The 26755-nt window shown below is 38.1% G+C and overlaps 1 protein-coding gene across 5 annotated transcripts in view; it reads right to left on the bottom strand.

Moving 5' to 3' along the window:
- The window catches only part of LOC6033823 (Kv channel-interacting protein 4), a 47338-nt gene that overhangs the window by 9730 nt on the left and 10853 nt on the right, over positions 1-26755 (bottom strand). For all 5 annotated transcript variants that reach the window (XM_038264186.1, XM_038264190.1, XM_038264187.1 and 2 more), the window contains exon 2: positions 8043-8557. In XM_038264186.1, coding sequence (XP_038120114.1) covers positions 8043-8313 — 271 coding nt within the window. In that variant the 5' untranslated portion in view covers positions 8314-8557. The remainder of the gene's footprint in view (positions 1-8042; positions 8558-26755) is intronic.

Raw genomic sequence — 26755 nt, 5'->3', positions numbered from 1 at the left:
CGAAATCGGGAAAAGTTGCCCCGATCCCTCTTCGATTTGCGTGAAACTTTGTCCTTAGAGGTATCTTTTGTCCCTGATCACGAATCCTTGGTTCGATTTTTGATATCTCGTGACGAAGGGCGGCAATATTTATACAAGCGAAAAAGACATCTTTTTCAATAATTTGCAGCCTGAAAAAGTGATGAGATGGAAATTTGGAGTCTAAGGAACTGTATTGTAAAATTGGATGCTCGATTTGATAGCGTACTCAAAATTCAAAATAAATGTATTTTTCATCGATAATAAAAAAAAGTTTGATATAATCTGCCATTTTTCGTTACTCAACCGCAAATTTTATTTTGGAACATGTCATTTATAGGAAATTTTAATTACTTTTCGAATCTACATTAGCCCAGAACTCAGAAGGGTCCTTTCTCGAGTTTTTGCCTTTCTTACTAAAGAAAAGTATAGGTTTTATAGCTTATAGAACCTTTAGAAAACATGTTTTTCATTTAGAACCTTTTGCTTTTCATTTTAAAATTTCAAGCTTTTTTGAACTTTGCCGAGTGTAATAATGTTATCACGATTTTACGAAAAAAAAAAGTTTTGAGAATTTACTGTTTTGCTTTTTTTTTTTTTGTTTCGTCGTTCGTGTCTGTCGCGGGTAACCGTGAACGGCCATGTTCAACGACCAACCAACTCGTGACGGTTACTAGCAAACCCTTAAGCAAACCTCATTTGTTCATACAATCAAACATCGCATAGTGCGCAGGAGTTACGCTTTGTATTTCGTCGAATTATCGAACTCGGCATAATATTTTTGCAAATTTTTGGAAGCATTTTGTTCGTTTTGTTCTAATCTACATTTAGCTTCAAAAAGATTGCAAAAATATTATGCCGTGTTTAACGAAATTCAAAGCGTAACGCCTGCGCACAATGCGAGTTTTAATTGTATATCAAAGTTTGTGTAATTGTCTACACAGTAAAAAATCCGATGGTAAAATCGCTTGCAAAAGCATGCACATCACCTTCGTAAAAAAAACACTTAATATTACACGTTGCATGTACAATTATTGAAAAAAAAAACAAAAAAAAACAAAAAAAAAATGCATCCGACGGGATTCAACCCCAGCGCTAACAGTAAGGACTGGCGCCTTAGCCCGTTCGGCCATCATTGGATAAATGCATATATCAGCTTGACGTTTCGGTCAAGTAAGTTTCCCATACTGATGGGCTACATATTCTAGGGTGTAATCTGGGTGCTGAAAAGACAGAATGCGTAACGTGATTTTCGAATGATCCCCACTGCTCCTCACTATTAGGGGGATGGCGTCGCTATTTTTAGACCACATTTTCCACTTTTTCTCATCGAAACCGACTACTTTATCGACTTCATTTTGCTGGGCGAGATAGGACGCCGTCTATTTTTAGACGATGACTCAGCACTTTTCCACTCTTGCACTTAAAAAAACCAGATGGCAGCACGATGTAACGCCACGTTCCTATACAACTGCACTACAGCTGTAAACATAAACAAAGAAGAAGGCTATGTTCAAGCTCAAGCGTGAAATAGTTTTTGCTGCTGAAGTGACTCGTTTTGAAACATTTTGGACCTGATGATATTAAAGTTTTCGCTGAAAAATTAAGTTCTTCGCACTTTTTTGTTCGTAGACTAAATGATGGGCTACCAAAAGAGTCCTTCTTTGTTTTCAACGTGACGAAAAACTGCGTCAGAAGTGGGAGGAATTTTGTGCATAAGAAGAGCAACCGAATGGAAGATACGAGATTATGTACCTTCAAGGTCAGTGATAATACAGGAGTAAGATTATTCAATGTCATTTGGCAAGTGCCATCCATAGTTACTGATAATTATTCGTCGTAAACAATTCGTAAACATAGGTTTTGCCTAAGAGACAAAGCACGGATTGAAATGTTAGCGACGAATTATGCCAATCTCGATTTCAACCCTTTTCTTAAGATTTGTTTACATTGAATACCTCAAAAGCTCACCGCCACCGCGACTTTTTTTTCCTGACAAAATAAATTATAGATCGATTACAATACTTGCCATTTCTTGGCATCATTTTTCTAACAGTAAATTGGTTCCGATTTGACAGTTTTAAATTGAGACCGCTTTGCGGACCACTATTCTGCACCCAGGGTGTAATATTACATAGAATTTCATAAAATAATGCATCATTTATTTTACACCCAACCTTTTATACGCAGCTGGATTACTACTTTTTGCTGTATACTCTACTACTTTGTAGAACATTATTACACAGCTAAAAAAGTAGTAATCCAGCTGCGTGTAAAAGGCATGGGTGTAAAATAAATATTGCATTATTTTATGCAATTTTATGTAATTTTACACCCTGAAATATGTAGCCCATCAGTATGGGAAACCTACTTGACCGAAATGTCAAGCTCATATATACGTTTATCTTTGCAACTTTTCATCGGTCTGATGGCCGAGTAGGATAAGGCGCCAGTCCATACTGTTGGTGCTGGGTTTGAATCCCGTCGGTTGCGACTTTTTTTGTGTTTGCAGTATGTAATATTAAGTGTTTATTTTGACGAAGGTGATGTGCATGCTTTTGTATGCGATTTTACCATCGGATTTTTTGCTGTGTAGTCTCTAAAAAAATAACCCAGATAGTTGGAAAAAACACGAAAGTTTTAAATGATTTTTTTTCATTTAAATGAAAAAATGACCCTTCTGGGTTAATGTAGAGTTATCGTAATTTAACGAAAAAAAAGTTTTGAAAAAGTTTTTCTCTTTATTTTGTCGTTCGTCGTTTTTGGTTCTCTTTTCAAAACTTTTTTCGTAAAATCGCGATAACTCGTGATGATTATTAGCAAACTCCTGAAATTTATGAATCTAAATTTGTGTAATTGTTTACACTACAACTTTGTGATACAGTCGACTCTCTGGCTGTCGATCTTCTCGATATCAATAATTCTCCATCTATCGATGAATTCTTCAGTCCCTTCAATCTGCATACTTCAATTATCTTCATTCCTCGATATTTTCCCTTGCTTGAAGGATCTCTTCCTCGACGGTCCCTTGGATTCTGTTTGCTTTAAAAATCTCTTCCGGTTGTCAATAATTTCACTTAATTCTCATGGCTTGCATAGACATTTTTCTAGGCGAAACGAAGCCTTTAAGGGTGTTTGACATTAGTTTGTTTTTGTTTGATGGACGTTGCCATGATTCTCTCCCATAGCTGGGTATCAAGAAAAAAATATTTTCAATCGAGTCTTCATTTTGCATCGTTCTGTAAACTGATGATTCTCTTCTTCGACGGTCCCTTGGATATTGACAACCAGAGAGTCGACTGTACAATGTTACGCTCTAAAATTAACTTGAAGAGTTAGAAAAAAAAACATAAAATTACAAAAATAAAAAAAAATGATCAAATAGCCAGCAATAGTCATGGTTGTGTACACAGAAAAAAAAATCATGGTAATAATACATCTGGGAAGGAGTACATCTTTTATATCAGAAAAAAAGGTGTAATTTTACCTCTGGAAATTTGTAATTTTACCACTTTTCTGGTGTAATGTCACTTTTTCAGTCTAAATTGAGGTAAATTTACATCAGAAAAGAGGTAATATTCAACCTTCCAAAATTGCAGCTTCCAAATTTACATTAGTTTTTGCTGTGTAGTTGAGGGCCACTGATCTAAACATTGATCAAATATCACAACCATTTTATCTACCGTGCGTCATCAACAAAACATAACTTCAAATTCTACTTTTTGGAGGGAGACAAAGTCACAAAATACAACACTTTTTGCTCGTATAAATAGACCGCGTGCTTTTTGTTGAAGAACTGTTTACTAAATTAGGCTTAACAAAATGTTTATAATTTTTTGGCAACCGAATTGAGAATTAAAAAATGGTCGAATGTTTATCATTTTTCATCAAAATCGTTCAACTATAGATTGAAATTACCCCTGAATCAATTTAATTTTTAATACACATGCATAGCATAACTTAAATTTGATAACATTTCCACCTTAAATTCTGGATTCTACATGTTTATGTGAAAAATAAACCTCCCGCACGTGATATTTAACAAGTGGATAATAATGCAAACAGTTAAACGCAATTTGCACCTGTTTTCTTAACCAAGTTTCCCACTTTGTCGAGGCAAACAATCAGCATGTGTATTATGGTGAATGAAAACTGTAAACGCCATTACCGGCGGTTCCTTTCGTTCTCTTTCAGAATATGTAAGCAGTCGTTTCCTGAACATGATTGAGCAGTATAATCACTTCATCGGCAATCAACGAATGCTCAACTGTTGTGTTGGCATTATTTTGTGAAAATATACATTGCACTCTTTTTTTGTATACATTTTTTTACTTGCTAGCTGTACGGACACGTGCCCAACATATGGCCTCATGAAAGGATACACACGACAACCGGTGGAACAATTTGGCAAAAGTGTACACTGAATTCCCGGACATTTTGAAGTGGCGTTAAATGGGATGGACTGGAAATATCTTTAAAAATGCATATTTTTTCTGATTTTGATTAAATTGTTCAATTCATATAAATTGGACTGTCAAATAAAACAATGAAACATATTATCGCGTTCAACCCCTTCTTCCCCTTCTCGCAACACAAAACCATTCCACATTTGTGTTTGGCTGCAAATTGAGTGACTGTGTGGTAGCCGGGGTAAACAACCCGGGTCACGGGGTGATGATATGGCAAGCTCGCAAAGTTTTATTGCGCGAATGTACTCAGCATGTGTGTGCAAAAACAAGTACACCACCAGCAGACAGCGAAAACAGACACGCTTTTCATAATCGCAAAAAAAGACACTCCCGCACACCATTCAACTCTTCCTGCCAGCGGAATTGTTTGCGTTTGTGTTGGGTTTTGGATTTTTAGGAAAATATTTATCCAGCCGTGTGACTTCCGCGGGGGTCTGGCCTGAGGTGACGAATGGCTATGAATAATATTAGACCAGTACCCACTTGAACTTTGAAGTTTAATTTTCTTCCACATCCTCTGAGCTATAAAAATTACTTTCGAAATATTTTTTTATAGTGAAATTTCATTTTAACAACCTTTAAAAGAGGATTTTTTCAGCACGAGTCGTACATTTATCCAACAAGGTTCACCGAGTTGGATAAATACGAAGAGTGCTGAAAAAAGTGCTGTTTTGCAACAAGTTCCATACAACATTTTTTGCAATTCCGAAAAACACCCATTGAGTAAAATTTTAAGTCAAATTTTCATGTATTTTGTCAATAAATTGTTTAAATCAAAAAAAAATGTTGAAAAGTGTTACTTTTCGAAACAAGAGCTGAAAAGTTTAACTTCTCAACACCCATTTCAGTGCTGAAAAGTAGAACTTTTCAGCATTTAGGGGAGTTTGGGGTAATATGGACAGTGGGGGTAATTTGGACACCCCTTCAAAAATCACATTTTCTTCGGATATAAAGTGAAAACGGAAATTTAAGTGATAAGGCTAGTACTAGTAATGGCCTAGGAGTATGGACAAACCAAAAAAGTTGGAATAGGTTAAGTAGTTTTGGTATAATATGTAAAAGTTTCCAAAGGCCGGTTGGTACGGTCTTAAATTCTAATATTTGAAGGTTAGGAAATAAGGTTTTGCAGGAGTTATATGGCAGAAAAGTGGACAATTTTTGTTGAAGGGGGTTGCTTGGACGATGCCTGAGATATGTACGTATTAAAATTGTGCATTTTATCCATTTTTATCATCAAAAATTGCAATTAATGATAGAACATGCTGTGGGGGTAATTTGGACATGGCTTGTGGGGTAATTTGGACATACCTGAATGTCTACCTGTCAGGCAACAAAAAAGTAACTTTCATGGTTGGATGAGTTTTTAAAGGGATTTAGATAAATTTAGAGGGATTTAATATGTCAAAACAATCAAAAAGGAATGTGAGCAATGGGATTTTCACGAAACCCCTATTTTTTTAATTTAGATAAATTTATTCCAATATTCGAATTAATGAAAATCTGATTACTGTACGTTTGGCGTTCAACAAGACTCTAATGTTGATTGCTTTTAATTAATTTCTTTGACATTTCTAATTTCTATGCTGCTTTACAATAATATTTAAATTTGAAGGGCTACAGAATGTAAAATAAAAAAAATGATATTTTCAGACTGATAAATTCTATATAAAGATTGATTTATATAAATATAAACGATACCTTATTCACTAAAAACTATACTTGTGCCTAATCCAGAATCAATGTTTAAATCATTTCAGTATTAATGATTAAATTATGTATACTACACTGAACTATTTGTTATCTTCCTATTGAATTATAGTTCTATCACAAAATCATTATTTAAACCTTTGATGAAATATTGTGAGCAAAACAACACTTCAAAATATAAAGCAATTACAAAACCAGGTTGAAGGATAAAAAACATGCTCAAAAAATCAAATGTTAAATTTATTCTTCAACGTGTGTCCAAATTACCCCACAAAAGGTGTTCATATTACCCCACAAGTTATGACCATGTGGGGTAAAAGGCATGTCCAAATTACCCCACAAGGCATGTCCAAATTACCCCATAGGGGTGTTCATATTACCCCCACACAAAAATGTGGGGGTAATTTGGACACCTTTTAATTTTTACGATAAAAATGGGGTTTTCATCAAAATTTATCGAAATGAATGATATTTTTCCGTCAAATATGGTCTCTATTATCCTCTGGAGTCATCCACATTCCTTTAAAATATCCATACAGCCCGTGACAGAGCGATTTCCTTAGGGTGTCCAAATTACCCCACACTCCCCTATGAAAAGTGTTGCTATTCGATTCAGTTATTTTTGGTACATAAAAGTAGGCTATTTCGTCTTTCAAGAGTGACAGAAAAGCAAGTAGTTTCACGACGAAATTGCAAAAAAGAAAGTTTTTCACCTGGTTTCAATTTAGTTTTGTTATTTATGTTATTTATATTTATCAAAAAATGAAGTTAAAATACAGCCAAAGCCAACTTCTAAAAAAAATCATTTGACATATAATAACTTTTAAACCTAAAATTTTGTATAAATTTAAGAGTTCTTCTTTCCAATGCTTTTTTTTTAAATCAAAAATTGATTGGCAAATTTTTCTATGATGAATTTTTAGATCAAAGTCCGCCTAAAGACGGGGTTGAGTTGAAAGGGTTAAGGTATTTAATGCTTGATTTCAGTTAGGCCGCTGCAAATATTTTTCGAAGTTTATGTCCCTCAACTGTAACCAAATTCGAAAATCATCGCTGTCGTGCTATCTTGTCACACGTGCATTTTGGGCCAAATTGAGTTAAGAACGCCATTTTGTGCAGTTGACAATGTCTCACCTTTTGACATTCATAGATCCCCAAAATTCGATTTCAATCCTGAGATATTCAACGAAATTCTAAAAAATCCCGTGCATTGTTGTAACTCTTCATATAAAAGAAGTTTCCATCTTGTCGTGCTATCATGACACTGCCTGAAAATTGCTGTAAGTGCGACAGCTGGCTAAAGGGATTTCCGGTCAGAACGCATTTGACACACGTACAAGCCCGACTACCGTAAACATTTGTCATTATAACTCGGGACTCCGGCAACCAAATTCAACTAAACTTCGGGACAATACAATGCACATAATGGTCAGCCAAACAATACTGGTTTGTTATTGTTTACATTTCGTGCTCCTTTTTTGATAATTCAAGGTCAAACATTGAAACGCGTTTTCTTGGAACGTCAAAAAGCGACGTGCGCCGAGATAGCATGATAGCGTCGAAACATAAATCATGCTCTGCAGATCGGACAACGACTCGACTCTGCCTCTACAGCACATCACAAAGGACCCAGGAGTTATGTTTTTACAAACCAAACATGCAAACAAGGGAAAAGCAAGCACGATGCCCTCGAAAAAGTTTCATCCCGGCCGGCTTTTTTCGGCTGCTTGTTTTGCTGTGGACAATATTTGTCCAGAATCCCGTGCATCGAGAGAAAAGAGGGGGGGGGATGTGAACTTAAAATATTATTATGAACTGTGCTGGGCCGCCTTGCCATAAGATAAATACCAGTTTTCGAGGTGAACTTGGCGCCCATCCAGGCCGTCCGCAGGTAGCTCAGGACCCTGCGGCACAGTGGCCGCTGCTTGTGGCTCAGATACTTCGATACGTCATTCTCCAGATCCTTGTGCTTCAGGTGGGAGATGAAGTCGTCGATGGTGCAGATTGAGCTGTCGTAATTCGTTGGCCGCGACAGGCTGAGCGACGCCGTGTTGACAACGACGCCGCCGGTTATCGACGGTGTCGTCACGGTGGACTCGTCCAGGTGGGGACCGGCCATGCTTTGCAGTCACAAACGCACAAACACACTCAGAAACGCACAGTTTATCGCGTACAAATACACACAATTAATTAACGCGCACGCACTTTTGCTCAGATTATCGCGTTTCCGCGTAACGTTACTTAGCGTTCACTCATAATTAGTCACTTTGTTGGACGTGTCGATGTTAGTTGGAATGTTTTTTTTTTTGAATTATCACTGTTATTGCTATTCAGGAGAAGAACTACACGCTATGGGGGATGGGCTGCAAATATAAAGCAAAATTGTTGAATATCACAAAACACAAATATTATGTCAGTTGGTCATGCAAATAATTGATGTTTGAGGTAGTTTTCATGCTAGATTATGCTTTAACCAGGCAACCAACGCCATTCTTGTTAGTTATGCGAATGAACGTGCGATTTTCTGCGATATTTCTGCAAATCGTCAGTTGTGTGCTATCTTGTGACAACGACCATTTAGTACTTTTTGAGAAAATCGATTTTTAAAGTTTGTTGGTAAATAATTTCAATAGTAAGGTCGACAGAAATGCTACTTTTGGCATGCTATTGACAAATTATCATTAAAGTGTTCCGAATTTGTGGGTGTTCCGAATATGTGGGATGACTGTACATAAACTTGTGAAAAACAAGAAAAAATTTCCACATTTTCCAACAACATGTATGACGTGTCACAAGTGTGCACAATCATTTTGATGATAAATTGGTCTATGTCACAAGTGTGTATTGCGATATCCGGGAAACGGAAGCGAGTTTCCAAAATCGGGTTAAAGCATCTTGTAGTGTTTGTTAAGTATAGCAAAACGACATCATTAACTCATTTTCGACCAAAATGGTCTCTGTCACAAGATAGCACACAGCTGACGAAATGATTAACATCGACGACCGTAGCGATGTGCTTTGTTATGCATTTTTTTGTTTTGTTTTATGGCTTCATTCATATAGTAGATCACGCTTAAATCAGCCAAATTCCTGTTCCTGTTCTTGTTTCCTCTCCACTTCAACCCTTTACAGCCCAAACCAAAAATTTCTCGGCTTCAGAAGGTTCTTTTGAGAACTTTTGTTTTACAAAACAAACAATGCTTTTCTTAACTAAAAGTCTTTGTATGTTTAGGTCTATTCTACAACTTTCTAGTTACTTTGTCGAATTGTTAAGGGTTTTTATTTTCACTTTTTTTATATGTAAGCTTAGGCCATTAGGCCATTAGCCTTAAAGTCGGAACAAAGTGTTGCATACTTATTTTGACAATGCAGGTATGTATATTAGTAAAAACACAAAAAAAATCCCCTCGTCAAAATAGTTTTTTTTTTTTGCATTGGCAAAGTATTGAGGAGGCAAAATATTATAAATCGAGAACACCTGAGAACAGTTGTGTTTCACCTTCTTGATTAAAAATATGCAGCCATTCCACGTCAAACAGGAAGTCTCCAAATCAAAAGTGCTCCGATTTGGCTCAAATTTGGAGTGGGGGTTCTTTGACCCAAATAATTTGATCCGTATTTTTTTGTTTGGCGATTAGGCCCAAGCAACACACTTTGTCAGATAAACGTATTTCCTAACTGGTTGTATAACCGAACGGCCTCGTTACCACAACTTGTTCTACAACTCCTGTGCATTGGAAAAAGCGCACTTTTTTCTGTTGTATAACTTGCCAGAATAAGATGCAAGTTATCAGAGTAAGTTGTACAAATGTATCTGACAACACTGTGCTAGCTAACAAGAGATTCAACGAAAAAAAAGGGGCGTGGTTAACGGCTGTGCTGTCAAATCAAAGCGCACACTGAAAAGGAAAGATAGATTGAAAACAGTTATCTAACCGTTACCCAACTTACATGTAAACAAACAGTTCTTATCAGAATTTCAATCAACGACGAAGCCAATATGAATAGTATCTCTGACTATTTTGGTACGCTTGTTTCTGCCCGATTTACTTAGAAAAAAATTGAAATCGCATGAAAAAAAAATATTTTCGCGCTCTCTAACTGTGATTCATGTGAAACCCTCTTCATGGGGAACTTTTAGATTTTCATTTTTTGATGAACTTCGTCTTTCCCAAGATTCGATCCGATGACTTCGACGACTTCTTGTTATCTCCAGGCAGGTCCAGGCGCGCTTCCACATCTCTCCACGAGGCTTCATAGTAAACAAGCTGGCCTAAACGTCAATAAGAAGGCTGCTGTCAGCTTTGTTATACTGCAGTGAGCTATACAACTTAACTCCAGAAAAGGCTGTCATTGGAAATAAAGTTATATAAGTTTGTTTCAAGTCAGTTTTTATAACTCCATTATGTAACATTGTTATAACAAACCGTTTCAACTGTCATTTCGATTACCGGAGTAACATTGAAAATTGGTGTGATTTTAATTTGTTGTTTTCTCTATCATGAATTCCGTAAGCTGATATTTTTTGTAGCTTTTACCGGCGATATTTTTATAAATAATCGGTCAACAATTAAAATTATTGCAATCTTCGATAAATAAACATTATTGAAACTCTAAATACCTCACGTACAAATTTACACCACCTAACAACACGCAATGTTAAGTTGAATATGTTTGTTGAATATCCGTTCTCCGATAACATTTGTGTAACAAAGCGAGAAAACCTAAGGTTATTTATAGAATGGTTGGCCACGCCCATTTTTCAGAAGATGCCGTCACATGACAATGTTAGATAAGCAGTGAAACAAACAGTGCAATATTATTCTTATTCAACAAGCTGTTTTCGAGGAAAACAATGCAGATGAGTAGGCTTAGTGATTTTTCACGCTCGAAAATAGGAAATTTCACGGGGACCTCAATTTCCAAACACCAAATTTCACGCAAATTTCGCGGAACGAGAAAAATGTTAAAATAACTCTGGAAATCTTTTGTTTAAATCACAGAAACTACTTATTATTTTTCAATAAAATAATCTTCACTAAATTTGAACGTGACACAAAAAAAATCTCATAATTTTCAAAAAAGTTTCAACCTGGTTTATGGACGAGCTCTATTTATATTTGAAAAAAAAAAACAAAATGTAGGGCATGCGTATTATCATTTATTGAACCATTTTTCATTTTTCGACTAATAAAGCAAAAAAGTTTTTGATGATTTGCTTCTGTTTTATCAGTTAACATTTTATTGAATTTCATATCAAAGCAAGATTCAACAATCTTGTCTCCCAGTGAGTTTTACTGAGCTGCTTTGGACATTTTAGTTAATAGTAGTATGAAAATAGTTAAAGCTCGGCATTAATTCACTGGGAGGTCGTGTGCAAATTCCCGTGCTTGTGAAGTTCTGTTTCTGTGTCACTGTTGTGTTAGCTTGTAACATGTTCGACATGACACTACAAACCAGCAGTGATTAGTTATGCGGAATTTTCCAAGTACGGGAACACGACGAAAATTAGACGACCCGAAGAAATAGTGATAGTGATAGTGAAAGCAAAATAAATAAAGTGTCAATAAATAATCGTGAAGTGAAAATATTATTATAAATATATTTAATATTATATTACACTTTATATCTGTGTAAAACTCACTATCAGAATATAATGTTTTCTTGTGTTCTCTTTTGTTCTTTTCGTTTCAAACCGAATGAGCGAACATCTGACTTGCTACACAGCTGCAGGACAAATTAACATCAGCTGTGATCAATACCACCCTGACTGTCAAGGATTGCTACCAAGCTTGGTGTCCACGGCTATATGTCCAACCGAGAGACCTCCAAGGTCGCAGGGAAGTATTAATTAGTATCGCCTTTTTATTTTTGACCATTTTGTTAATACAAATTTCTTTGCAGATACCACTTTAAAAGTATGGCTCGCGCTCTGCTTTGATGTTTTGCTAATTCTATCCGTTTTCTACCCCCAATGTGTCCTGCACTGGGGGTGCATGGGGTAACTTCGAGTTGACCTGGGCCGCCCGAGGAATTATGTCGTAGGTGGCTCGTGTACAGGTTCACTCACCTCTCCTTGCGGCAAGGTTTTCCATAGGTCTACACTCGAACATGCAACATGGGGCAGCATGAATCTTCAGCTGAAGCCGGACGAATGTTTTCCGAAATTACAGAATTACAGAAAGCAAGATTCAACAATCTTGTCCAGCAAAAATGAGTAAAATGGATTGAATTTTCTGCGACATTCAGCCCATTCAATATATTATTTAAGGATTCATCCCTATTTTCAAAAACTAAAATTAGCATTAGCATTAGCATTAGCATTTGGAGGACGCCCCACCACCTGAAGGCTCCACAACGCTTATCCCACTGTTTGGTCTGGTTGTGTTAGACCCTCATCCGGAATAATAATCCAACACGGGAGATACCATGTCTTCATCTTTTGATGAGTGTGTAATACAGCCCAGGGCATAAGGGGGTCCACGCCGGGTCCAAGCTATCCTCAGGGAAATGAAGGAATGTTAGTAAACACCTATCTAAAGTGCGCAGGGACCCCTACGTCACCTTAGTGGTATAGATGTTTGTAGGGAGGTTTTGGACTCAATGTTAGTAGGAGAGGTAGAACCCTAGGATATACCCCGAAAGGTAAAAACGAAACTATTGGCACTACGCCCCCCGGGGCATGGCCTTCCTCTAACGTGGGATTTCTGCTCCAGCGCCTCTGACGAGACAGGAGAAACCGGGACCGACGTTTTACCTCACCATCCGATAGAAGCTCAGTGGATAAGGCGGGAATCGAACCCGCGTCTCATAGCATCATCGGGATCGGCAGCCGAAGCCGCTACCCCTGCGCCACGAGACCCACCCCGAAAGGTATTGCGGGCGAATCAAGCAGAGTTAGTTTTTTTATTATTAAACTTATACTTGTAATTGTATAGTGTTAAAGATGCATGATTTATATTTTGCCTTCCTCACTGAGGTAAGGCTATAATCCTGCTCGAAAAATGAACTTTTGAAATACAGCTCGTAGACCTATATTCATGTATACCTATCGACTCAGAATCAAAAACTGAACAAATGTCTGTGTGTGTGTATGTGTGTGTGTGTGTATGTATGTATGTGTTCAAAATTCTTGCCAAGTTTTCTCAGCACTGGCTGGACCAATTTTGATCAAACCGGTTGCATTCGACTTGGTTTAGGGTCCCATACATCGCTATTGAATTGTTTGAAGTTTCGATAAGTAGTTCAAAAGTTATATATAAAAATGTGTTTTCACATATATCCGGATCTCACTTATATGCATGAAAACTATGTCCGGATCCATCATCCAACCCATCGTTGGTTAGGTAATCAAAAGACCTTTCCAACGAGTCCAAAACATTGAAGATCTGGCAACCCTGTCTCGAGATATGTCCTCTTAAGTGGTATTGATGCACTTTTTTGAAGCCGGATCTCACTTAAATGTATGTAAACTATGTCCGGATCCACCATCCGACCCATCGATGGTTAGGTAATCGAAAAACCTTTCCAACGAATCCAAAACACTGAAGATCTGGCAACCCTGTCTCGAGATATGGCCACTTAAGTGATATTGATGCACTTTTTGGAAGCCGGATCTCACTTAAATGTATGTAAACTATGTCCGGATCCACCATCCGACCCATCGTTGGTTAGGTTATCGAAAAACCTTTCCAACGAGTCCAAAACATTGAAGATCTGGCAACCCTGTCTCGAGATATGACCACTCAAGTGATATTGATGCTCTTTTTGGAAGCCGGATCTCACTTAAATGTATGTAAACTATGTCCGGATCCACCATCCGACCCATCGTTGGTTAGGTTATCAAAATACCTTTCCAACGAGTCTAAAACATTGAAGATCTGGCAACCCTGTCTCGAGATATGGCCACTTAAGTGACATTTATGTACTTTTCTGAAGCCGGATCTCACTTAAATGTATGTAAACTATGTCCGGATCCACCATCCGTCCCATCCTTGGTTAGGTAATTGAAAGACCTTTCCAACGAATCCAAAACATTGAAGATCTGGCAACCCTGTCTCGAGATATGTCCACTTAAGTGATATTGATGCACTTTTTTGAAGCCGGATCCCACTTAAATGTATGTAAACTATGTCCGGATCCACCATCCGTCCCATCCTTGGTTAGGTAATTGAAAGACCTTTCCAACGAATCCAAAACATTGAAGATCTGGCAACCCTGTCTCGAGATATGTCCACTTAAGTGATATTGATGCACTTTTTTGAAGCCGGATCCCACTTAAATGTATGTAAACTATGTCCGGATCCACCATCCGACCCATTGTTGGTTAGGTTATCAAAATACCTTTCCAACGAGTCTAAAACATTGAAGATCTGGCAACCCTGTCTCGAGATATGGCCTCTTAAGTGATATTGATGTACTTTTTTGAAGCCGGATCTCACTTAAATGTATGTAAACTATGTCCGGCTCCACTATCCGACTCTACGTTGGTTAGGTTATCAAAAGACCTTTCCAACGAGTCCAAAACATTGAAGATCTGGCAACCCTGTCTCGAGATATGGCCACTTAAGTGACATTTATGTACTTTTCTGAAGCCGGATCTCACTTAAATGTATGTAAACTTTGTCCGGATCCATTATCCGACCCATCGTTGGTTAGGTTATCAAAAAACATTTTCAACGAGTCCAAAACATTGAAGATCTGGCAACCCTGTCTCGAGATATGGCCACTTAAGTGATATCGATGTACTTTTTGGAAGCCGGATCTAAAAAATAGATGAAACTTGTGTACAGCCATTGTTGTGAGGAAGGCTCCAACCACATAGGTGGATTAAGTTAGTTTTTTATATTTTAAACCACGGCAGAAACAACGCGACGAAGCCGTGTATGATCAAATTGCCTGTCGTATTACTAAACCAATCATTTTCTCAGGTAAAAGCAATGCTGATTAATCACAGTTTTAACATGTCTGTTGTTAAACTCATTTTATCAACTGTAAGAGTAGAGAGAAGTTTAAATTTTCCTTTAAATTCTTATATGTTTAAGCGAAATTCGAGGTTGTAAATGATTTAACGCATAATTGATATTTTGATTTTAAACTCTTACAGCGATCAGGAGTAAACCTTCATTATTCACTCATTTGTTTTATTTTGAATGTAGGATTTAGATGTTTCATTAAAACGACCGATTCAAAAAGCATACTTAGTTAACATTTATTTTTAGTGTAATGGGATTAATCAGCATATTTAAATTATTTTCTTCAAATAAATACAATAATTAAATTATTATTAGCTGAAAAATATACAGGCAAACACAATCGCTCACTCACTCACACAAACATTGATGCTTCCTCGATTTGAAGACAACTTTCAGTTTTTATGCTAATGCTACAACGGGTTTGAAAATTGCGAAAAGCCTTAAAAAAATGGAACCATTAACCTCAACCATTCAAAAACTAAAATAGGCAAAAATAATATAATTTGCAACGAAATCGAAATTTTTATTCAAAATGAGAACAGAAAACAATAAAAGATGGCATTTTTTAACTTTCACGGGAATCATCCACCCAAACAATCAAACAGAAAATAAATCTGAAATGAGATAACATAACAAAGCTTAATCTTTGAATTTCTTTTGAAATTTTACATTTCAAATAATATAGTAGTAAAATTTTTACTAAAGCGAAAAAAATATTACTAAATTTTGTTAGTTCCTTAAAAAACTGAATAATCTAAACAATTCTTCAAATGGTTCATATAATGCTTTTCAATTCAAAACTTATATAATTTACTTAAATCGTCTTTATGGTTAAAATATTGATGTTATTTAAAGAAAAAAATTACAAATTTCAAAAAATTCACACCGTCTGTGAAATTATCAAAATTCACCAAACCTACATTAGTAATAGGCAAGAAAACCGTGACGTAGCAAATGAACTCAAAGAACTCAGTATTCATTTTGTGAGTGCCATTTGAGTGGTTTGACAGGTGTCAAATCGGGACTTAGCATTTTTTTGAATTTGAATTGGCTTTCGATTACGCGAAACGTCATAATCCGAGTTTTTTTTTCGTATTAGTGCCCGTGTGCTTGTCCGTGCTTCTGGCCGTGTTCGTATACGTGCACCTGACCACGTAGTTGCTTGTTCCTGGTCGTTCCCGTGGCCGTGTTCTAGGCCTTGTCCTTGTCCGGACACTTGCCCGTGTTCGTGCCCGTGTTTCTGGCCGTTTTCGTGTCCCTTGCCGTGTAGGTGCCTGTTCCTGGCCATTCCCGTGGCCGTGTCCTTGCCATGTTCCTGGTCGTGTTTGTGTCCATGCGAAATGGAACAACCGGAACAAAATTATAATTTTAAACGCTAAGTCCCGGAACTGACACCTGTCAAAAAAGTTCATTCGGTTGTTTACCTTTGAGGTTAAGTTCCGAACAAGGGTACTCACTCGCTTAATTCTACGGTAGTTCATTAAATTATTTTTATTCCTATTTGAGTTCGATAAAATATTTTGAAAAAAAATCGTTACAGTTTCGCACAAACATAAAATTTCACGGGATTTCGCGGAAAAAGACAAATTTCGCGGATTTCACGCTGTCCGCGAAATCGTGAAATTTCACTAACCCTACAGATGAGGGAACAGCATCATGGCATATCAGGATTTTGACGTTTAATTACAGCTCATTAAAAGCGTTTTCGACTGAAATCAAGTGATAAATACCTCAAACGGAAGTGAGCAAGCAAGTTTCTATCGAAGGTGTTCCAAAATAAGTTGTTTAAACAGTGTAAATCAGCAAATTGGATGGAACCCTCCAAATAGGTGAGAATTTTTCCTATGTTGTGTTTTGTTGGAAAAGAGTGAAGTTGACTGTGTTTTAACACTTTTGTGGCACAAAACACGATAGTTACACAAGTCAGTTATACAAGCAGTGAAACAAACTGTTATTTAAGTTATGTTCAGATTTTTTCTCGTATGTTTATCTAAAACAATTGTCTAACTATTATTCAACAGTCGACAAGTTATGAATGCTACTTGGGGGGTCTTCCTATCCGATAATAATATAATATATAATATAATATATTATAGGGTGGTTCAAAAATTGGCATTTTTCGTCGATTTTCATATCTTCGAAAAGGCTGAACCAATCTTAGAGCGCCGTGTTTCAAAAGAAAGGTTATTAGTTGGGCTTTTGAGAAAAAATATGTGGAGGTTCGAAAAACCCAGCTGAATATTTGAAAAGGTCCTATGAAAATTGCGTTTGAAGGTTTCGGGACCAAAGAGATCATATCTGAAAATATTTTTCCATGATTCCTTGCAATATTTTACATAACATATCCAAAAATTGCGAATATCCATTTACACGATTCGGAGAGACGATTTTTTGAACATAAAAACAGGGTTTTTCGACGCGCCGCGCGCAGAAACGGGATAATGACGAAAACGGGTAAAAATCAGCTTGTTTCACTAAAACTGCGATAACTTCAAAATTTCAGCGATGTTTGGGTACCAAAGTTGCATCTTTCAATTACGAAAATTTTGGTACCCAAACATGTATAGGTATTCGCTGAAATTTTCAAGTTATCGCAGTTTTAGTGAAAGAGCTGATTTTTACTCGTTTTCGTCATTTTACCGTTTTTGCGCGCGGCGCGTCAAAAAAAACCCAGCGTTTATGTTCAAAAAATCATACATCCAAATCGTGATAATGGATATTCGAAATTTTCGGATATGTTATGTAAAATACTACAAAGAATCAGGGAAAAATATTTTCAGATACGAGCTCTTTGGTCTCGGAACCTTCAAATTAGCAAATTAAATTTTCATAGGACCTTTTCAAATATTCAGCTATAGGTTTTGAACCACCACTAATTTTTTTCTTAAAAGCGTTGGGCTTTCTTTTGAAAAATGGCACTCTAAGGTTGGTTCAACCGTTCCGGAAACATGATTGTTTGAAAAATATGCTTTTTGCGAAAATCGACGAAATATGCAATTTATTGGTCCACCCTATTTTGGATAGAAGCATCACCAAACAAAAAAATACGGGTCTAATTATTTGGGTCAGAGAACCCCCACTTCAAATTTGAGCCAAATCGGAGCACTTTTGATTTGGAGACTTCCTATTTGACGTGGAATGTTCGATTCAAACTATTCTATTGGTGAAAGTTGCGTTTATAAGAAAAAAAATATGTGGGAGGAGGCGCATGGTGGCTCAAATGAATTCTTACTTAAGCATAATTATGTGTCGTGTTTCAAAATGTTTTACATTTTTTAAACTTTCGAAAAAGTATTTTTAAATATTTTTTTCAATTTTCTCACATTTTTTCTTAAAAACGCAATTTTCACCGATAGAATATTTTAAATCAAACATATTCTTAATCAGGAACGTGAAACACAATTTTCTATGTATAATCTTCCATGGGTGTTCTCGATTTACAATATTTTGCTTCCTCCATACTGTGCGCGTATAACGAATATTAAATACCATATATTTATATTTGCAATCATCAACTCAGATCACATTTTCCGTATTACGAAACTTATTATAATTCTTTAACCTTCACCAAGCCTATACTGTTCAGTATGCATAAGAACCAAATCATAACACGAATGCTCAAAGTACCCCTAATCATACCCCATGACACACTTTCTTCGTTCTTTCCCTTTTTTCCCCCATAAGATCGGCAAACACAACCGATGTGATGTAGTGTGCAAGAGGGGTCAGTTGAAATAAATCTAATTAAATTTCATCGATTACCCAGGCTCCTTCCTCCATCGACAGGGCGCACCGGGTTTATTTATATACTTGTAACCCAGTCGTCGTAAAAGGTGGCTTCTTCAACACTCTACTCAAAATGCCACCGTTCTAGAAAATGAGCAACAAGCAAACGAAACCCCATTTCCCGTTTCACCTTAAGATGAGGAGGGGGGGCACGCGGTAGACCGCTAAGGCCACGTGGCCACGTTGTTGGTTTTGGTGGTGGGGTGAAGCTTATTTGATCCTCTGCTGACTGGCTTGCTTGCTTGCTTGTTCAGACTCTCCTTTTTGCTCTCGGTACGCAAACAAATCGGCACTTTTCCTTGATGGCCACCGTAGCCATGGGTTTGGGTGGTGGGGTGGCACCTTAGGATGGGTACAAGCCAGGTGAGTACAAAATAAAAGGGGAAAAAGCATTGCAAATATATACTCAAAGGGGGAATTGTGATGTTGTTGACCTATGGTAACTGTATTAATTTGAGAGATTTGATTCAATTGAGTACTGCACAAATTTTAAAGAAAATTATTCCGATTTCTTAGAATTTCCAAAACGTAACATTTACTTGCTACAGCCTGCCGCACGATGTGGCGGAAGCAAAATATTACAAATCTAGAGATTGGAGATTTATACGCAGAAAGTTGTGCTTCACCTTCCTGATTAAGAATATGTTCGATTCAAAATATGCTTTCGGTGGTTTCCAGGGAAAAAATGTATTTTCATACTTAGGAAGACGCCTTGTACTGAATAAAAAATTATAAAAAAATACTTTTTTGAAAGTTTTTACTAGTGAAAGGTAAAAGAAATGCAAAACATTTTAAAACATAGGTTTTTTTACAAATAATCAAAATTTACTTGAGCTACCATGCGCTTCCTCCCATGGTACTTTATATGGGCAAACACGCTTTTTCTGAAAAACGCAATTTTCACCGATAGAATATGTTGAATCGAACATATTCTTAATCAGGAAGGTGAAACACAACTTTCTCCAATGGTTCATCTCGATTTATAATATTTTGCTTCCGCCATACCGTGTGCCGTTACGGCGAAGTGATCGTGCTACACAGTAAAAAAAGTGGTAAAATTACATCTAAAAAGCGGTACAGCTTTTATGACAGAAAACAGGTTTAATTTTACCTCTAATAACACAGTCCAACAAGATTTTGTCTCTAAGACGAGTATATGTGTTCCTAGTAGAATTTTGCCTGCTGAATCCGAATCCGGGTCCAGAATTGCTCCAAATGGTCCCAATTTTGAGATACACCCATTGTAATCCGAGCATTCGTTGGTGAAGGTTGTCTGAATCAACATGACTCGTCGCGTCCCGGCGCAAAACGCCGGCAATATTGCCCTACCTGCGGCTCAAGCAGGCAAAAAAGTGGGAATTTCCAAAAGGAAGGTTGAGGCCTCAACTGATGGCCAAAAACCGGGGATTTCCAAGAGGAAGGTGCTTTTGGAAGTGACATCGAACAGCAAAAAGACGAAAAAGAGCGACGGTACTGTACCGATGGATGAGGAGGAGGAGAACTCTTCGTCGCACGAGGAGCAGCTATTGAAGAACAACAAGTTTGCTGGACTGCCTGACGAGGACCAGGTAGCGGAAGCAAAGGAGAATGAAGTGAAACAGCGAAAGGAGAAACTGCCTCCTTTTTATGTGCGGCAATCAGCAGCAACGATCGACTTTCGAGCGGGGCTGGTTGAACTCATCAAGTCTGGGAAAGTCCAAGGCAACATTCGTCTGTGTCAGGACGGATTTAAGGTGCTGGTGCAATCCAGGCAGCACTATCAACTGGTCAAGGATTACTTGACCGAAAACGAGGCGGAGTACTTTACCCATGATGTCGTCATGGATAAGCCGTACAAAATCGTCGTCAGAGGTCTGTACGACATGCCAGTGGAGGAATTAGCTGCCGAGCTAAAAGTTTTGAAACTGGATGTGTTGGCCGTGCACAAAATGAGCCGACGCAACAAAGACATCAAGTACCGTGACCAGCTCTACCTGCTGCATTTGGCTAAGGGATCGACGACGCTTCCTGAGCTGAAGGCAATCCGAGCGGTTTTCAACATTATCGTGTCGTGGGAGCGATACCGACCAGTGCATCGTGACGTCACACAATGCTTCAACTGCCTGGGCTTCGGGCACGGAGGTAAGAACTGCCACCTGAAGCGTCGTTGCGCCAAATGTGGTACCGATGCGCACATCACATCCCAGTGCATCCAAGATTCGCTGGTGAAGTGCCTCAACTGCAACGGTGAGCATTCGTCAACCGACCGAAAGTGCCCCAAGAGAGCTGAGTTCGTGAAAATTCGGCAGCAAGCATCGACGAAGAATCAGCCTCAGCGTCGTAGAACTCCTCCAGCCCTGGTGGAGCAAAATTTTCCACCTCTTCAACCGCGACGCCAGGTCCCGAACTTGGCACCGTTGCCGTTGGATCCCAGGAAGAGAGCTGAGATGAATCATCCACGGCCGGGTTCCAGCCAGGAGCCGAGACCGCCACCACCGGGCTTCAGCCAGGAGCCAAGACCAACCCAAGAACCAGCAGTTGAGGAAAATGGTAATGATCTTTACACCTCAACCGAACTCCTCAATATTTTCAAACAGATGTCCGCTGCACTGCGTGGATGCAAAACCAAGACCCAGCAGATTGAAGTGCTGACCTCGTTCGTCATCCAGTATGGATCGTAGGTCCCTCAAGCTGCTGAATTGGAACGCTTGCTCCATTAGGAGGAAGAACTTAGAGCTGGTGGATTTTCTTCGCGAGAAGGAGATCGACGTAGCTGCCATCACGGAAACTCATCTGAAGCCCGGTGAAAAAGTTTATCTGCAAAACTACAAGATCGCGACGCAGCTCGATAGGACCACCTCTGGAGGAGGAGGTGTGCTTGTCGCTGTTCATCGTGATCTCAAGCCACGCCGGCTGCCACACTTCAAGCTGGACATCATCGAGGCCGTTGGGGTGGAAATTCCCACTTCGGTTGGCCCAGTACTCTTCATTGCTGCATACTGCCCACGTCAGGTGAATTCCAGAGATGGTTCAGCAGCAAAACTGAAGAGCGATATCCAGAAGCTGACACGGCGGAGCGCAAAGTACATCATCGCTGGTGACCTCAACGCGAAGCATGAAGTTTGGGGCAACAGCAGGAGGAATCGGAACGGAGTGATTCTGCACAACGATCTGCAAAACGGATACTACAACGTTGTGAGTCCGGATCGTCCAACGAGGGTGGCTCGGTCTGGGAATCACTCAATCATCGACTTCTTCATTACCAATATGGCTGAGAACGTGGCTCATCCTGAGGTGTTTGAAGAGTTGAGTTCTGATCACTATCCGGTGGTTGTGGAGGTTGGAGCTTCCGTTACTCCGCAGCGGCAACCAACCCGGAAAGATTACCACAACGTTGACTGGCAGCAGTTTCAGCAAGTGGTCGACAGCAACATCGACTATGATCAACACCCGGAAACTTCTGCCGATATTGATCGTTCGCTGGAGGTGATCCAGCAGGCTATCAACCAAGCAGAGGCTGCCAACGTTCGGGAGGTTCCTGTTAATTTTAAGGTAACTGATATTGACGTAGATACTAAACACTTGATTAGACTTAGGAATGTTTATAGGAGACAATATCAACGGACTGGGGACTATGACAAAAGATTTCAGTTAACAATTTGAACAAAATCATACAAGACCGACTTGACAATATCAGAAATCAAGAATTTTCAAAACATGTAAGCCAGCTTGGGAATTATTCAAAACCATTTTGGAAACTTTCAAAAGTTCTTAAAAACAAACCAAAGCCTATTCCTCCTCTTATTGTTGAGGATTCTCGTTTGATTACATCCGAGGAAAAGGCAAATGCACTTGGGCTTCATTTTGTTAGTTCTCATAATCTTGGCGCTTCCATGACCAGCCGTAAAGAAACATCAGTTGCCAATAGTATTTCAACAATTAATAACTCTACCTTTGAATTTCCTGCAGATTCCCATGTTTCTGGTGAGGAAGTCAAAGTTGCAGTAAACAAATGAAAATATGAAAGCTCCTGGCTTTGATAACATTTTAATCTAGTGTTGAAAAAACAGAGTGATCAGTTCTTTCAACATCTAGCCAATATTTTCAATAAATGTTTGCAACTTGGTTACTTCCCCACCAATTGGAAACTGGGCAAAGTCATACCAATTTTGAAGCCTCAAAAGATCCAACATCGCCAACAAGTTATCGTCCCATTAGTCTTTTGAGTAGTCTGTCCAAACTCTTTGAGAAGGTCATCTATTCAAGGCTTTTGGATTTTACCAACGATAATAATATAATTTTGAATGAGCAGTTTGGCTTCCGAAAGGGACATAATACTGCTCATCAGCTTACGAGAGTAACTAAAATCATCAAGCAGAACAAGCTTGAGTCTAAATCAACTGCTATGGCTTTGTTGGATGTTGAGAAGGCTTTTGACAATGTTTGGCATGATGGTTTGATACATAAACTGTATTTATACGGTTTTCCAATGTATCTTATCAAAATTATCCAGCACTATCTTTCGGAGAGATCGTTCAAGGTTTTTCTGAATGGGATTGCTTCTGGATTATTCAACATTGATGCTGGGGTTCCCCAAGGAAGTATTCTTGGCCCACTTCTGTACAATATTTTTACATCTGATTTGCCTACTCTTCCTGGTAATGGTGTGTTGTCACTTTTTGCTGATGACACTGCCGTTATTTATAAGGGTAAAATAACCAGATATTTAGTTGGCCGTCTTCAGAAGGGTCTTGACGTTCTTTCCGAATACTTTGGCGACTGGAAAATTCGCATAAATGCAGCCAAAACTCAAACCATCATTTTTCCACTTTCAAAATCGGCCCGATTTGCCCCAAAGGATGATGTTTTGATAAATATGAATGATGTTTCGATACCCTGGTCAAAGGAAGTTGTCTATTTAGGTCTCATACTTGACTCGAAACTATTGTTTCGGCAGCATGTAGACAAAATATTGAACAAGTGCAGCATTCTCATCAGGTGTTTGTATCCTTTAATTAACAGAAAATCAAAGCTTTCTTTGAAAAATAAGTTAGCAGTTTACAAACAAATAATTTACCCCGTTATTGAGTATGCAGTACCTGTTTGGGAGTGGGTCTCGTGGCGCAGGGGTAACGGCTTCGGCTGCCGATCCCGATGATGCTATGAGACGCGGGTTCGATTCCCGCCTTATCCACTGAGCTTCTATCGGATGGTGAAGTAAAACGTCGGTCCCGGTTTCTCCTGTCTCGTCAGAGGCGCTGGAGCAGAAATCCCACGTTAGAGGAAGGCCATGCCCCGGGGGGCGTAGTGCCAATAGTTTCGTTTTTTTTACCTGTTTGGGAGTGTTGCGCTAGAACTCATAAATTGAAGCTCCAGCGTGTCCAAAACAAGGTACTCAAAATGGTTTTGAATGTTCCTGGCTGGACAAGATCAAGTGAGGTTCATGAATTAGCAGAAGTAAAAATGTTGGATCAGAAGATTCAAGAAAAATGTTTGAAATTCAGGGAAAAATGTGCTATTTCTGAATACCCCTTGATTCAAGGATTGGTTTAGTTTATTGTAAGTTTAAGTTAGTTTTAGGTTAGGTTATGTTTTCTTAACATTTTTTTCCTCATTGTACCTAGTGTTACAAAATGATAAATCATATACTTTTAAAGTTATGAAAATGAACAGTGTTTAAATCACGAAAAACAAACTAAAGCTGAAGAGCCACAGCTGACCACTTATTATGTAAACCAAATGTAATTATTATAAGAAAGATTCAATAAAGTATATTTAATTCAAAAAAAAAATTGAGATACACCCGTTTGAAATGTTCGTTTGGGCCAAAATTTGCTACCTTGTCGACTATTTTACAAAAGAACTATTGAATAAACAACTGAACCAATACATGTATCTTAAAGTTCACATTTTCCCCTTTCTGAAACACCCCTGGTTTTTGAAATTTGATTGTTTCTACGCATATTTATAGCCATTTTAAAATTATATTTTCAGTTGGTTCTCATTCAAGTTTTTCCAACTTGCATGCAAGTCAAATTCTAATTTTAAAATGGCTATAAATATGCGTAGAAACAATCAAATTTTCAAAACCAGGGGTGTTTCAGAAAGGGTAAAACGTGAACTTTAAGATACATGTATTGGTTCAGTTGTTTATTCAATAGTTCTTTTGTAAAATAGTCGACAAAGTAGCTAATTTTGGCCTAAACTAACATTTCAAACGGGTGTATCTCAAAATTGGGACCATTTGGAGCAATTCTGGACCCGGATTCGGATTCAGCAGGCAAAATTCTACTAGGAACACATATACTCGTCTCAGAGACAAGAAACATTTGATTTTTTGTTGAACTGTGTAATGTGTAAATTCACATCTGGCAGACGCTAGGAAAAAATTTCTGTACTCCCAAAACAATATCAATCCGGCGATAGTTATATCTAGCTTACTAAGCCCGCGCCCCAACCCACACGGCCAACTCGCCGCTGTGAAAACAGTTTGATCAAAGCCAGATCGTGTTCTTCAATCTCTCGGATGGCACTGCCCAAAATAATTTTACAACAAAATTTTACTATTTTTACAATTAGTTTGTTGCAGGATTGGGTCCGTAAGTTTTACATTTTTTTTTTTTTTTTTTTTGAACAGTTTTTGGTTCTGGGAAGTTATTGAGTCAAATTTGATTTAGAAATTTTTGAAAAGGACCTATAAACATATGAAACACAATAGCTCATAGGACCTTTAAAAAACTCAAGATATTTTCCATAATAATTTACCTCGACTTGAAATACCCTTCCGTGTCAGGGAAGCGCATTCTAAGTACTAAACTCTGTTACTTTTAAATTTCCGAAAAAATCGCAAATTTTGCTATTGTGACACTTTACAGAATTAAAATGTTTTTGTTTCAATATTTTTGGAAAAAATAGCTTTAAGGCTTTTTTGTATGCTCATTCCATTCTTAAATGTTGTCTGATCATTTTTTATGCATATTCAAATGTTACAATAGAGACCGACAAGACCTGTGAGTTGGAGTGCGGATGACTTCGTTTTTTTAAGTTATTTTGAATTCTATGGAAAAATAAGACAGTAACCAATTAAATAAATTTAGATTTCAAGAATCAGAAAAATATTTCACTGATCTGAAATACCAGCTCTAACCTTATATAAACGACGCTGAGGACAGGTGGTGCCACCCACCACCATGCCAGTCGGTAGTTGGCAATTCGCAAAGATTACACCCGGTAATGACTCTGATGGGCCCCGGAATAAAGAAGGAATGTATATATGCAACACATGTATATAAATAATGAAGATTTACCAGCACCGGATACCGCCCAATCAAGTGTGGCTCGTATACATGAACCAATTCTCACAAGCCCTTTCAGAAATTTTACGAATTTCGTCGATTGCAAAAGGAAGAGGAAAATCCGAATGGAGAAACGGTGTTTTTTTTTTTCGAGAAAAGGAACTTTAAAAAAGCTTATGTCAGAAAATTGACTGAAGGTGCTGTTTGTAACATAAGTCTCTGACATAATGGAGTGATTTATTCACGTGCTCTGGGAAAAAGCTCTCCGCCGTCGACGCTGCGAGTTGCAGAGCAAAAGTGAGGAAAGGTCGGAAAACTTTGCGCCTGCTTGTTCGCTTGGATTGAATTTTCCAGCGTTGAGAAGTTGTTTTTGCCGGCGCGCGTGAGCTTGAACCCAACGAGAGTTTTGCTTTCAATCACGATATTTTGAATTATTGGTTCTTAAAAGCACCGGTTCGATGCTTGTTGAACAACTTTGGCGAAAAGTTTTCAACTCGAGTTGTTGTTCACTTTTTGAGCGTGCTTA

This window comes from Culex quinquefasciatus, chromosome 3, assembly GCF_015732765.1.
Source record: "Culex quinquefasciatus strain JHB chromosome 3, VPISU_Cqui_1.0_pri_paternal, whole genome shotgun sequence".
Lineage (NCBI taxonomy): Eukaryota > Metazoa > Arthropoda > Insecta > Diptera > Culicidae > Culex > Culex quinquefasciatus.
The sequence above is the reverse complement of the archived record's forward strand: the minus strand, read 5'-3'. Positions and strand labels throughout refer to the sequence as shown.